Source organism: Hydra vulgaris, chromosome 02, assembly GCF_038396675.1.
Source record: "Hydra vulgaris chromosome 02, alternate assembly HydraT2T_AEP".
In the NCBI taxonomy this organism is placed as follows: Eukaryota; Metazoa; Cnidaria; class Hydrozoa; order Anthoathecata; family Hydridae; genus Hydra; species Hydra vulgaris.
In genome coordinates, this window is record NC_088921.1 from 32,840,667 (window position 1) to 32,856,681 (window position 16,015).

Here is a 16,015-nt window from a genome sequence, read left to right on the forward strand (position 1 = left end):
GATAATTATATAGTTGTAAACGATTCTAAAGTCTGTTTTGAAAAATCTTAAATATATTTTAAGTTATTCCATTTAACCGAAAACAAGCCTAACCAGAAAATTTTACATTTTTATCAAACTCGGGTTTGGAAATGCCCTCTTCAAACCCGAGTTTGATAAAAATATAAAATTAAAAGATTTTTTTTTAATTTTTGTTTTATTTGGACCTCCAAGAGGGCCGAACAGTCTTGTCAAAGGGACCGCGGAAGAACATTAAATTGGATCCAGGATAACTTGCTTCTAAAGCAAGTGCTTTAGCAACTGCGCCACGGATTGAGAGGAAACTTGTTGAGCATCAAATTCAGTACTTAAGTAACAAACAATATACATAAACATATAGAATAGCATTTCTTCAAGGATTGTAAAACAATATAAGATGTTAGTAGCAAAACTTTGCTTTCATTAAAAAGCGTTTTCCGATTATAACTTGCCGTGGCAAGACTCTCAGAGAATCAAAATAGGATTAAAAAATAAAATAATAAGACTGAGAAGTACAACTTAGAACTTTATAGTTTTCAAATAAAGTTCGTGTGTCCTAGGTACAAGGAGGTCCTAGGCACACGAGCTTCCTTTACATAACTTTTAAAACAATAATCTAGATGTTTTCTCTGAAAATTTTTATAGTTAATAAAGCGTTTTTTAAAAAATAAAATCAAAAGCAAGAAAATACAAACGCAAAAGATAAAAAGCAAGTAACTCATGAAAGTAGTACTATACTTTTTTAAATATAGAGTTCCGTGGATATCGTTACACAATTCACACATTATATACGTATTGTAATTTAAATTTGCTTGTAAATAAAAACACACTCCATCCAATGATCGTCATAAACTCAATGATATATTTAGAATAACTTATAATAAGTTATTTCTAATGTATCATTGCATAAACTACGGAAGATTAACAAATAAAAGATCAAAAGTTTTCCTGCGCAGAGTCTTTAACCAAGACAGAACTTTAAGTTCAATGAAACTAATTAAACCATAGTTATAAAACACGTAGTCATAAAGTATCCGTTATAATGACTATACAACATTTGTATTTTTAAAAATTACGACTTGAACGAGTCAAAAAGTTACAAAATATTTTACGGCTACCACTGCAAGCCAAACCAGAAAATTTTATGTTGGAAATGAACAGATTGTAAGCTTAATTTAGCTCATCTATTCTATACAGAGTATTTTTTAATCTAGAATTAATAAAATTTCTTTCTTTTTGTTCTCCTGAAATCATGAAAAAGATCTTTTGAAATCTACAAGTACTCAAAATATTTTTACGATAAAATAGCTAAACAGACAAAAAATTCTTTAATGATGGCAAGAACTCTTTTAACCTGAAGATTACTACTTCGAAAAATTGTAGCTAGAAAAAAATTCTAGTAAATTATTTCCGATTTATAAATCTTTTTTAGAAAAACCTTTCTCTTTTTTTTAGAAGTTGTAAAAAAAAATGTTTCTGTTTTTCTTACTATGTAGTTTGTGTAACTGTAACACAAAATACATAAATCAGAAAACATAATCACAGATGATTATATTTATGTTTTATAAACAATAGAATTAAATTACTCATTTTAATTGCTGAATTTTCTAACAACTCCGCGAGGTTACAATTATCTCAATAAAAAAAAATAATAATAATTGAAGTAAAAATATATCAAGAGTGATTTCTTTAAAGTTAGCTTGTCTGCAGACTAAAGACGTGTTATTTTTTACTTACCTTACTTATACAATCTATTTGGTTTTTTAATACTCAAAATTGGTACATACATCAATATGGGGGATATATTTTACAGCAATAACAATCAAGAACTTTCAGTTGCAGTAGTTGGGGGTGGTATCTCAGGATCTACAGTTGCTATTAAGCTCGCAAAACATAAAATAAATGTTAGCTTGTTTGAGGCAAGTGATAGCTTAGTAAATGGACCACCATTTTGTCATCTTCATGCTGGTGGTAACCTTTATCGAGAAATCTCTGATGTAGACTGTGTGACCTTGTTAAAAGAGTCTCTAGAGATTATAAAAATGTATCCAAATACAATAAGCGTTCGTCCAACTCTAATATTATTACCTATACATGATTATGGTGAGCCCAATGATCTACTTCCCAGGTTGCGAGTAGTTCAATCAGCATATGCCAGTCTGGTAGACGAGAATCCTCAAAACGAATTACTTGGTCTACCTTGTGACTACTTCAAAACATTCAGTAAAGAACATATTGAGAAACTTAAACATTTTGAAAACCCTTTAAACCCTGTGACATTTGAAGAATGGCTGATTCCTGTAACTAAGCACCTTAATTTAAGAAAAACTAAATTTCCGGTCATTATGGTTCAGGAATATGGATGGTGTACACTGCGTTTAGCAGCAAATGTTCAGCTTATTATTAAAAATATTAAAAACTGTCATGTTCATTTAAAAAGTAAAGTTACTGATGTAAAGCTAATTGAAAATCAGTGGAATATACAATATCAAACAATTAACCCTTTAACTTTGGAGCATGAAACAAAATTTAAAAAAGTTGATTATTTAATTAATGCATGTGGATATCAAACTGGTTTTATTGATGACCTTATTCAACTTAATTGCAAAGAAATGACTGAGTTCCTTACTTGTAAGAGAATGATTGAGTTTAAAGCATCTTATTTATGTCAATGGAAAGAGTGCAGTGGGAATTGGCCAGGTGTTGTTATTCATGGAGAACGAGGTACACCAAATGGTATGATTCAGCTAACACCATACCCTGGAAATCTATTTCAGTTACATGGTATGACAAAAGATATTACATTGTTTAAAGATGGTTTGGCTTTATCAACAGATACCAGTTTTCAGCCTAAATTTTCAAAGAAGATCAACAAAATGTTGTCCTTAAGTTGGGAAAAGGATGAAGTAGAAAAACGTACTGATGCTGCAATTCAGTATGCAGCTCAATACATTTTGGGATTTTTGACAGCAACTCATGCCGGTCCTGCTTTATTTGGTGCTCAACAAATTCCTGGTTCTGATCCAAGTTTACGCACTGGTGGAGTAAGATTTGTAGGTAACAATTATATAATAATAGAAATTGTCAAAGCCTTGTCAGCAACATCAGCTTCAATAAAGGTTTTGAAACATATTTATCATAATCTAAAAAAAGAAGATGGTTCTCTTGAAGAAAATGAAACAAATCTTTTTAACAATGAAGTACACACAAATTTAGAAATTACACCTTCATCAAATGAAATAACAGAGTTAGCTATTTTTTTAGCAAACTCTCGTGGCTATCCTAATGAATTAGCCAAAATGATAAATGCTTATAAATTAAATCCACACTGTAGCGGTTAATTATAAAACTAGTGTGAGAAGAAAAATTATGAAATTTTTTTTTTTTATAATTTTTTTTGTTTAACTTTTGATATCATGTTTTTGTATCATGTTTTAATAAGACTGTAATGGTTGTAAATAATATCATACATACACTTTCTAAATCCTATATATTTTTTATTTTTGCCAGATGATTCTTAAATTTTATTTTTAATACATTCTTTATTTGTAAATGTGTTTTGTATGTTGCATATATCTTTAATGCATTTGAAAAACTTTTATTATTGTCGCTAGCTTTTCTGATGTTGTGAAAAGCAGTCTAAACTAAATATAAACTTTTTGAAGAAAAAATAATCTTTTTTTTTTAATTCTTTTTGATATTGTAAAAGATGTAAAATACATTTTACATTTTTATATAGTATGTATATGGTAAAATGCAAACAAAAAAAACAAGAAAAGCACCATATTATATTTTGTTTTATATTATGTATTATATATATATATATATATATATATATATATATATATATATATATATATATATATATATATATATATATATATATATATATATATATGCATATATCGGTTGAGCACAATGAAATTCAGCACCCTTTAATTGTTAATTACGCGAATACTACTTAACAGACTTTTGTAATTTTTTGACACGATGAAGTTAATTTAATTATTTATTTATTTCAATATTGTTTTATATTTTTTATCGGATGCTTAGATAGAAACCGAATATCATTGGGAGTATATGACATCATCTGCCGGGTTTGTGACTGGGGTTGCATAAACATTTAAACATTCTTAAGTATATTTTTTAATTCAAAATTCATGTAATATTTTGTGTATATATGCATATATAAGAATTTTATGATCAATGTGATCATCATAATCATCATTATTAGTATCATCATCATCATGATCATGATGTTGATGGTCATCATCATTATCAAGCTTTAGCCTTCCTCTTTTACGCTGTTGATGATGATCATAATGATGATGATGATCATCATCATGAACTCTCTTCAAGTTTTTTTACTTCTACCTCTACCATTTACTACTGAAGCTGCTACCTCTCTACATGCTGATACCTAAATTACTTTATTCTTTTCTAACAAACGTTGTTCAATACAACGTTTTTTTCTAATCATCTAAGACTATCCCTCCTTTTCTTGTCTTGATAGAGTCACACCACACATCTATCTGACCATCTTCTCTTTCCGCAAATACTACATCATATAAATACTAAAGTTTATATAAAAATGAAAGGATATTTTATGCCAGCATCTAAATTAATAGCAAACATATATGTTTATATCCATAATATGTATGTATATAGTGCATTTTGGAAGCTTTTATTCTTTCTGATATAAAAGTGTGGAAGCTTTTATTGCTTCTTTTCAATTTAAAGTCAAGCCTTGCTCTGCTCCACATTTTTTACCATCTTGAGCAGTTGCTTTGTTAAACATTTATCATTTTTTGCATCTTTATTACAAGAACATCTCTCTTAAGAACAAATGTCCTTTTATTATTGCAAGAAATTAATGTAAAAAAGTCCTGTCAGATTTAAGCTCTGTTATTCTCAGTTTACCAAATCTTGTATTTAATCTCATATGTTAGGTTCTAGAGACTTATGGTTAGTCTTCAACAAAAGGCATTAACTAAAGTAAGTCTAACAATTAATCTTTAACTCATGGGTCTGATCTTTTTTACTTCTCCCCAGAATAAAGCAGAGTTATTTTGATTAAGATTTAGCTCCGGGGACGCTTTTACACGAAAACAAATAATCACTAGATTTCAAAACACTGGTTTTTTTTCGCTGGATTTCAAAACACAGAGTGAAGACTAATCCTACGATTAGTCTTCAATCTGTTATTAGTTTCTTTAAATATTAAATTATTTCTTTCTGCAGTAGTACAGTTATTCTTGAAGGCCTACCATCTTTATTTCGAGTAACTTTAAGGGTACTACAAGGTTCTATCTTTGCTCCTATATTATTTCTTATCTAAAAGAAAAACCTTCATGAAATCTAAAGTGGCTCTATTTTTGCTGACGACTTAACTTTATACTCTTGTCTTGACTAAAAATCTTCACTTTTTAACTGCTTAGAACAAGCAGCCAATTTTAAACCTAATCTCCCTTCTGTGTCAGTCTAATGCTTGCAGTGGCTTATGGATTTAAATTCTGGACTTAATCCACAATTTTTGTTAAGCAACAAAGCTCATTTATTTACTGCAAAAAAATGTATTGCAATATTATTGGCATTCCTATATTGACGAACAACAATCCTCTCACTCTCAAACAAACTCTTAAAGCACATTGTTTATGTAGTTAGACCTGTTTTATCAGCCAAGCTTGAGCCACTCTCCCATTGTTATAAGGTTGCATTTCTTTCTTTTTTCTACAAATGCAGGTTTTTTATTCAACAAGTTACATCATTTATTATATCTGTCCCTTCATGCTAAAAAAACTTTTATTGATCCAGTTTTTTTCCTTGAACATCAAAAAAACCTTATAACTCTTACCCGTCTTTGCGTTTTTCTTTTTTATACAACTTACAACTTTTTAAGTCTTCAGTTATACATTTCCTAGTATTTTAACTTATTCTCTATTTTAAAGTAACTCGTAACTTAATAGTGGTTGCTTGCAATTTTGTTGGAAATAAATTAGAGTTTAAAACTATATAAATGTATCCCAGTATTTAAAAAATAGTAAATTTTAGCATAAAATTATAATATATTAAGTACTATAAATTTTTTTCTAGCACCAGCTATCAACCCCTGTTAAATCTTATAATTTTGCCGGGGCCGCTTGCAAAAAGTCTCATTTTTAGCCGGGGCTGGGGCCCCAGTCACTTACTAGCTGGATCTTCCTTTGAGTTACTTTTTTGAGGCCGCTATCCATTTTTTCTTAAAATCTTTTTTATTTGTAGCTAATTTATTACTTGTCAATAAGATTCTTTTAATAACTGACCAATAACTTTCAAAAACTTGCTACTCAGGACAATTTGGAGGATTTGCTTCCTTAGGTACAAATTCGACGCCATTTTTGTTCATACCATTCCAAGCTATTTTATCGTAAAATTATTTTGCTCTGAACTTGGGAGCAAATTTTTCGAATATATTTGAATTTTTTGGCAACATATCTACCCTTTGACTGACGAAAATATTGCTGCCCTGGCAATTGAAACCTTAACGCAAAAGGTTTCATCGCCTTCAGTTATGCACAAGTTTTCTCGGTTTAAGAGTTTATATCACTTTTTTGAACGACGAATTGCTTTAATTTCTCCATCAGTCTTCATCATCATAGCTTTAAAAAAAATTTTTTATGATATGCTTTATACTTTTGAGATTTAAGTACTTTTCCTATCGAAGCTTGGTTGCATTTAAATTTATGGAGCAAATGATTGATTTTGCTTTATATTTATCTTTAAATCCTTTCCTTTTTCCACTTCCAGCTTTTCTTTTAATAGGTTGAGTCTGTTTATATTGCCGCAAAATAAATCCAACTGATTATCGAGAAACACTGGTCAATTTTGAAATGTCAACTTGTAACATTGAAGGATTTTGAAGAAAAATTACTAAAACTTTTTTTCGATTTTATATTTGTTTACTCATTTTAATCCAATAGCAATAATAACCAATATTTATTACCATTACAATCAAGTAACAACACATTAGCTTTCGTTTGCAAAAAAAATTAACTTGTAGTTTTTGAGTAACGAACGATTAAAAGGTGTTGAATTTCATCGTGTTCAACCGATATATATATATATATATATATATATATATATATATATATATATATATATATATATATATATATATATATATATATATATATGTATATATATATATGTATATATCAATTTTGCTAATATCAAGTGGGAACAAACCAGTGTTTTGAAATCCAGCGATTATTTGTGTTCGTGTAAAAGCATCCCCGGAGCTAAAAAGTTTTGCTTGTATTTTGACAACTTAAAAAAAAATTTTATAGAATAAAATTTTTTTTTAAGTTGTCAAAATTTTTAGCTGCATAAAATTCTGTAAGTAACTTGCGCCAAACTCATTTAACTTGACAAAACACACCTACGTCTAACGGTTGAAGTATGTGGTACGAATGAGCCGGTAAACATATCAGCCTGATGTTATTGTCAATGCAAATACTTGCAACATCGTAAGTAACATGTGTGACGTGTCCGTCCAAGACTAAAATGTGAATCCTTTAATTTAAAAAAATATTTGATTAGTTGATTAATTGATTAAACTACTCAATTTAAGTAGGTCAAATTAATTACCTGGAATTAATTTGATTGCTGGTATGAATACTTAAGTCAACCATTGAATAAATTGCTTCTCTTCCATCCAACCCGATTTTGATGCTGTAAATACAGTGTTTGGTGGTCCTCCTACACACCAGTCTTTGAACAGACGCGATATTGATTTGTAAACTACGAATGGTGGCAGAATGGTACCGGTAGCGTTGAAAAAATTACCTATTGTGTAATTAATTTTTTCGTTGTTACCAACCAATTTTAAAGGGCGTTTAACACCGAGCAAGCAAATTATATGATATTTACCTTGATCGCCTGAAAATTAAATTTCGTCAAAATTCCACAAATTGCGCGCAGTGTTATTGTTGATATTTGCCTCAAGAAATAGTTTTTGAAGTGTATTGAAATAACTTGTTATTTTATCTTCGATACAAGAGGAAGCTCTGAGAGACGAAATATTGCCTGCTACTCTGACGCTTAATTTATGAGTCCATCGTTTCTTGAAACCTTGATACCTTTCTCGTCCTGGTATACCATTTGGAGGAAACAGATGACTTTGGTTTGTAGATATCAAATATCACACAACTATTGCGATTACATCTGCAAATATTCTGCCGAAACCCCAATTGGCTAAACTAATAAGTACTGAAACAATAAATTCAAATGCTGTACTTAGCATGGTAGTTGTACCTCTACCATGTGATTGGACTTTGCTGTGCACACACTTGTAAAGAGTTCCTTTGGTATATTGTATGCCTCTGAAGCTTTGCTGAGTGATATTTCGCCTTTTTGATTTGTTTTACCGCAGGTTGCAATTGCTCTTTATTGTAAGTTGTTTGCGTTTTACGAATGTAAGCACGAGTCATTTTTATTTTAAATTTTTTTAGATAAATAGCACAGGCTGCCATGTTTATTTACATTTTAAATTAAGTATGAACAATTAGCATGTTTACTCTTCCCCCGAAAAATATTTATATTGGTTTTTTGCTTATAACATTTTTCCGGAACTAGCAAGTTCAATTTTGAAAAGAGAATCTTGATCGTCATAAAATTTTCTACAAAACAGCCTTATTTGTTTAGTAAAATTTAGTTTTAGTTTTGGGAGTTTTGAAGTTGATTTTTTAGATAAAAAACTTTTTGAAGTTTGCTAAGGCAAAATTAAATTTTTAAAATAATTTTTACACCTTTAGATAGAGCACAAAAATCTCTACAAAACTGTGCCTCGCATTTTTAAAGATTTCTTGTTTTAACTTTCAAATTACTAAAAGAAATTACTAAACCGTTCACTTTTTTTTTCGTTTTCTCTTACCCCAGTTTACTCTATATGAAAAAATGAAACATTGTTTAATCAGCAAAATAAAAGTTAATATATATGTATATATATATATATATTAAGGTGTTTCTTATTTGGGGTTAAAAGTTTTTTGTTTTTGTTTTTCAGTGGGTCACCCACTGAAATGGTTCATTTTAATGAGAAAATGAACCATTTCAGATGGAGGTCTAGTGATGCTGAAAAGTCTTCGTGTATTAAACGTGACAAAGTCCTCCAGTTTCTTTTCTACGATAAGTGAGCAGTCCACTGTAGCCCTTTTTATAGGTATCTGATCTGAAACATTGTTCAATACTTGGACCATCTTGACCTTTGTCTCAGGGCGAACCTCATCATCAAAAAAAGCTAAGGCAACAAGTTCCTCTGATAGGTACCAAAGATGCCCTTGTAACTTCTTCGCAGCAATTTTCGAGATCTAAGGATGCTGGGTCTTGTAGGCATCCAAGTCTTTTAAGAGCTGCAGATCAAGTCTAGGAGCTGAGGTTGCTTCAGGAGATCTGTACCAGGCTGTAATGTACAGTCGAACTGTGAAAAGGCAAATATCTCTTATTCCCTTCTCCTTTCTTTTTGTTAACCTGAATTGGTCTCTAAACATCCAAATCATCAACGCATAAATAGCTTTCGCCATCCAGCGAGCACGGTGTAGACCGGCAGGAGCTCTAAATGAAATGCTCCTCAAAGGTACTCCTCCAAAAAAAAACAATAGATAATTCCAAAGGTTCTCGGTAGTCGTCACAAGGTTGAAAGATCTGTAATTGATCTTTGCAAATGACGATTTTTATCAGTGATATCGGTAAGAGCATTTAAAGAGTTCTTATCAGACTGTGCTGCGTGGTACTTTGTAGAATCAAATGAGACCCAACTTTTCTGAAATATTTTAAAGAGTGGTATGTCAGGTCCACTTGAAGGGTTGAGACACAGCAAAACTACTGCTTTAAAAATAATTTCCAGAATGTGGTGACGACATGCCAACCACAACATATCTTTCCCAAACTTCTGCTCTAGAAGAACGCAAGCCTCATTTCTTGGCCCAGTATTAGCTGCAGTAGTATCAAAGGATTAACATTGGATTAACATTGTATTCTGTTGTTTCATGACCAAGAAGTTGTAATGCTGATGTTAACACAAGTGCCGCCCCACGATCACTCAATTTAGCCACATCTAAATTAGCCGCCAACTTCTCACTCAGTATATTTTTCCTGCCACGTCTAGGACGCTTTGGAGCCGGTGTACCTGAAGTTGATGGCTCAGGATCATCTTGGTTACCAGGCAAGGTATCTTCTTGAGTTATGCTATCTTCTTTAGGGTTATCTTCGCCTTCAGATGATGATGAAAGAACAACTGTTTCTTCTCGAGATTTTCTTGCCATCTCCTCTTGGTCCCTTTTTCGGTTCATTTCTTTTTGTCTTTTTCTTGATACTTTTTCTTGGTTTTTCAATTTCTTATCGACTGGATCCATTTTGCCTTTCCAAATTTTCTTTCTTTGGCATAATAGGAAGTCCTTATCCTCCTGAATGGTGGTTATTTCGAATGCGTTGGCATGGGCAATATCGAATAAGTCTTCTAACCCTTCATTCCATTGGTTTACCTTTTGTTTCAAATAATCTGAACGCTTAGCTTTATTCTCTTTATTTTTCTTCAACTTTTCCCATTTCTTGTATATATTTTCAATTTTAGGGACAACGTGCTTCTTTAAGTGCACTGGTTTTCGGGCCTTTGACCAAACTTCAAAAATATCATTTGCTGTAGAATGTAATACTTCCCTAATGCTTTGCTTGGCAATCTGCTTGTAATGGAAGAAAAGGGCCAACACTTCCGAATTCGAGGGCTTATTCTAAAAGCAGTTTTTAAAGCAATTAAAATGTTATGCATTTCTTAGTTTCAAAATAGACTAAAAAGAGGTTTGTCAAAATTATTGTAATGTTACATAACAATATATTTGATAATTTACTTCAGTGATGTGTCTTTAAAACGGGACTTGTCTAGTGCGGAAGGGAAGCGTCTTAAATGACTGAAGATAGCAATAGATTGAATGATTTCATGATAGCGATGGAAAAAGGTATACTTTGTTTTAGTTAAATTTAGAGATAATTTGTTTGCTTTAAAACATTTAGCAAGGTATAGTAGTTCTGTGTTTACAGTTTTAAATAACATTTTTATATCACTGTGAGCATAAAATAGATTAGTATCATCTGCAAATAAGATTGTGTCTAATACATTACAAGATTTTCTTAGATCATTGATATATACTAGAAATAAAAGTGGTCCTAAATAGACCCTTGTGGTACTCCACAAGGTATATTCATGCTGTTAGTTTTTCCGTAATTATGAGAAATATATTGCTGTCTATTCGACAGGTAGCTTTTAAACCATTTAAGATTCGAGTGTTTAATACCGTAGTTTTTTAACTGCCCTGCGGGCATTTGTTTTTAAAAGTTACGTTCTAAATGTATTTTAAATATCTTTTAATTGTCTTCTAAACATTTTTACGTAAAGAATGTTTAAAAGACGTTTAGATCGTAACTTTTAAAAACAAATGCCCGTAGGGTTGGTTAATAAAATATATTAACTTACAGTGTAAAAGTCTTGCTGAGATCAATAAAAACGTCTAAATATACTTATTTTCATCAAAAGATATAAGAATATCATGAAAAAATGAACAATTGCCTGATCAGTAAAGTGACCTTTTTTGAATCCAAATTGTTTATTATAATCTCATACTGATATCTTCACTACTACTAATAATTCTTCTTCTGTTTGAAACTTAAAATGTTTTAATGTTTAAAGAAATAGATTGCTTGCGCCCCTTAGAGATCATTATATATATTATATAGGTTCATCAGGAAGCTTCCTGATGAACCTACTGAAGGTAAAACATTATGTTGAAGATAAAAGATAGATAAGTGTTTTTACTAATTTATTATTGCTCTGTTCTTTGAGAACATTGAGCACTCTATTAGTAGAATACACTGATATAACTTATATATTTATATATATATATATATATATATATAATATATATATATATATATATATATATATATATATATATATATATATATATATATATATATATATATATATATATATATATATATATATTGGTCCTATAGATTAGCCTATAGGGACCTAGCCCCACCTATATTTGTTTAAAATTAATATTTGTTTATGCAAATCTGTAAATTTAATTAAAAAAATTTCAGTTATTTAACTATAAATTGCTATTTTACATTTGTTATTTACTTAGATTTTTTATTTTTTGACAACTTCTTTTCATCTTATCTTACATAATATAAAAAATTAATAGCCTTAATAAACAAAACATTAAATTAATCTTACACTATTAATGATTAATAGTGTAAGATTCAAAATATTATGCACACTGCAATGGTTTGAACATTTGTGGTTTTGATATTTTTAAGAAGCAGTTGAGTATGCGCTATTTACTAACTAAAAAGTTAAGTAATTTTTGAACGATGGGCTTAAACTTTCATTTAGTTACCATTTATAATGGTAATATCATACAAATTGAAGTTTCAGTTTTTTCGGTATGTTTTTCGACCGAAATTTTGTTCCTTACTAAATTTATAAAAATTAAAATGATCTGATACCGAAATTGAAACTGAAACAAAGTTTCGATCGATTACTATACGGTAAAATATTGTAAAGTGGCTTTCAAACGGAATAAAAAAAATGCACCACAGGCAAACTTAAACTGGCCCTCAGGAGTATACTTTACATAATGATATCGTTAAGTTTGAAACTTAAATTTAAAATATTTACTCCAACATTTTAAATTCTCAATTTGAAAAGTACAAATAATAAACTTAAAATATTATGTTGAGTTAAAGGATATCACTTCCCCCCCCCCCCTCTATATTTAAAAAAAAATATGCCCCTCTCGTTTTTTTAAGGGATATCACCCCCAATTTTTAAATATAAACAATAGGAAAAAACTTTTGACATAAAGTAACAAACAATATAATAAAAGTATAAGTTTAACAAAAAATAAATAAAAAAGTAATAAAAAAAGCCAAGTAAAACTTTGGTAACACATTTATAATAGATTTGATAAAAAAAGGTTCTGAGGACCTGTCCGCCTAAAATAGTGTCAGAAAAAAGGTCATTTTTTGAAAAGGTAAACCAGCCATACCGGTTTTTTCCTTAATATATCATTCTGCTCCATTTAAAACACAGCTCATTAAAAGAAGAAATGGTGAAAATTTCAGGCAAAAAACTTAAGTAGTTTTCGAGGAGTTGCGACCCGCAGATAGTTAAAACCTCAAACCAAGGGCTGCCAACTCGCCGAAAATTCCATATATCTATGTGTAATTGGCCGAAAAATGCATTATGGGATGTCTTGCGGGACCAAATTCATATAAACAACATAATCAGTTATTACACTAAACACTGTTTATAATATATATACATAGATATATTACATTTTAAAATATTATTGGCTTTAGCTTTTCAGGAATCAAATTATTATTTGTAATCCCTTATATAATTAAATATGCCAGCTTTTTGTTCAGCCATCAATTGTGTAAACAAACGTGGAAAGAATGTTGAAAATAGTATATCTTTTTTTAAATTCCCAAAAGAGAAAAACAGGCAAGTAACTGTTCATCATATTTGATTTATCAAAAAAATAAATATATCAAAACTTTAAAGATATTTATAAAACAATGTAAATGCATAATATGATGAAAAATATTGATGCATAATATGATGGAAATAACTGCAACAAATTTATAAGGTTAACTTTTTTTTAGATGCAAACTTTGGGTTCATAATTGTCGTCGTCAAGATCTTGATACAAAATCTTGTGAAGAACTTAATCTTAATTATACAATTTGCAGTGAACATTTTGATTCATCCCAATACTATCTAGCTAACAATGGCGGTAAAAGAGCACTTGTAACTGCTGTACCAACAATTTTTAACTTTCCAAATCAACCATCTTCGTTAAATTTAAAGAGAAAACAACCAACAAACAGAACTTGTTTACAGGATAAAATACAAAAAAAAGAAGTCAGTAATACAATTGAATTTAGCGCAAGAAATAGTGTTGATACTACTGTTACAAATAATATATCAGCTGTCAAAACCAATATTAGAAATAAATATTTGTCATCTCAAGTTAAGATTTTTCATCTTAGAAAAAAAATAAAGAACTTTACAGTTAAAGAACAAAATGTTACAAAATTGTGATGGTTCAATAGAACACATTATAAATTTATCTAAAAAATTTTTAACTACTACCCAGCTACAATTTTTTGAAAGTCAATTACTTATGAATAATCGCGTTAAAAAAGGAAAGCGTTGGACTGTTAAAGATAAACTGTTAGCCTTGAGGATTATGTATCACAGTCCACAAACTTTTAAAATGCTAAGAAGAGTTTTTTCATTGCCTGCTAGAAGCACTATTTTAATGTTTCTAGAAAAATCTTTTGGGACCCTAGTATCTGGATTTTCAAATAAGGTTATGGCTTTATTAAAAATGAGAGTTGAAACCATGACAAATTAGAAAGGAACTGTAGCCTTGTTTTTGATGAAATGTCTTTAAAGCAACATCTGGATTATGACAAAAACAGTGACAAGGTCGTTGGAATTCAATCGAATGGTAAACCAGTGAACCAAGTACTTGTATTGATGGTTCGAGGGTTATCAACAAAATGGAAACAACCAATTGCTTATTTTTATAGTAATGCCATGAGTTCAACCAATTTAGCTAAGATCTTAAATAATGCTATGGTTAATCTACATGCAATAGGTTTAGCTGTAAGATGTCTTGTTTTTGATCAAAGCTCAACTAATATTAGAGCTATTAAATTTCTAGGATTTTCATTATTAAATCAACAAATTTTACATCCAACTACAAGAGCAAAGGTATATATAATATTTGATCCACCACATCTCATAAAAAGTCAAAAATAATTTAATACAACATGACATTCTGTCTGATGGTAAAATAATCTCGTGGAAGCATCTGCAAGAGCTCTATAATTTGGAAAAGGTTAATGCTATCCGCCTTGCTCCAAAATTAACAGATTGTCATTTAGATCCAGGATCACAATTAGCCATGCGGGTAAAGTTGGCAACACAAATTTTTAGTAGTCAAGTTAGTACTGCTTTGAATGTATATGCTTCTACAAAACTATTGCCTGAAAAAGTTTTGTCTGCATCCTTTTTTATTAAAAATATGGATATTTTATTTGACATAATGAATTCTCGTAAACTAATAGCAGATAAACCAACACGTTCTGCTTTAACGTTAAATAATAAGTTTATTCAACAGCTTGAAGATTTGAGAGTTTGGATTAAGGGGTGGTATTTTTGTGGTGCTCGTAGCCAAAAAGGTATATCCAGTCATTGGGGTTTAGATGTTACTATTTCTAACATTCTTTGTCTCACAAACGAATTGCTTCACGAGGATTTCTTTTATGTTTGCACAGCTCAGTTTAATCAAGACTGTTTAGAAAATTTTTTTGCATTAATAAGCAAAGGAGGTTGGAATGATAGACCAACAGCATTGCAATTTAAATCAGCATATCAAAATGCTTTAGTACTCCTTTCAATAGAGCAATCTAATTCTAACAGTAATTGTCTCCCAGAATCAGATTTTTCGGTTGCAGTTACCGTAGATTCAATTACCAACAAAGTATTTGAGAACCAAATTTCTACAAATGAAAAATTAATTTTTAAACAGCCATCTTCATTATTATCAAAAAAATTACAACCTTGTGTTTTACCAAATGTTTCAAGTGATTCACCTTCGCAGTCAGTTAAGCAAGTTTTAAAATCGATTGCAGAATATTTAATAAAGAAAGTTCAAATTTGTCAAAAATGTGTCCAAGTTCTTTCAAGTGTCACATCAAGTGGAAGTAACTTATTTAATACTGATTCTTTTTTAGAAAACTTGCTTAAGGATATGGAAACTGTTTTTATTTTACAAATCAAAATTTTACTTACTAAAAGAAACATCATACAACAAGTTATTAATGAAATAAAAAATCATTGCAATTTTAGATTTCTTTTTGATGAACATGTTGATCATGCCTTTCT

General features: G+C 30.0%; 1 protein-coding gene across 1 annotated transcript; it reads left to right on the plus strand.

Annotated features, from left to right (window-relative positions):
• Positions 1–13,463: 13,463 nt before the first annotated feature.
• On the plus strand, positions 13,464–14,161 carry LOC136076012 (52 kDa repressor of the inhibitor of the protein kinase-like). Its single transcript, XM_065789471.1, has 2 exons — positions 13,464–13,561; positions 13,723–14,161. The coding sequence occupies exons 1-2, from the start codon at positions 13,464–13,466 to the stop codon at positions 14,159–14,161; spliced, it is 537 nt and encodes a 178-aa protein (XP_065645543.1).
• The last annotated feature ends 1,854 nt before the right edge of the window (positions 14,162–16,015 follow it).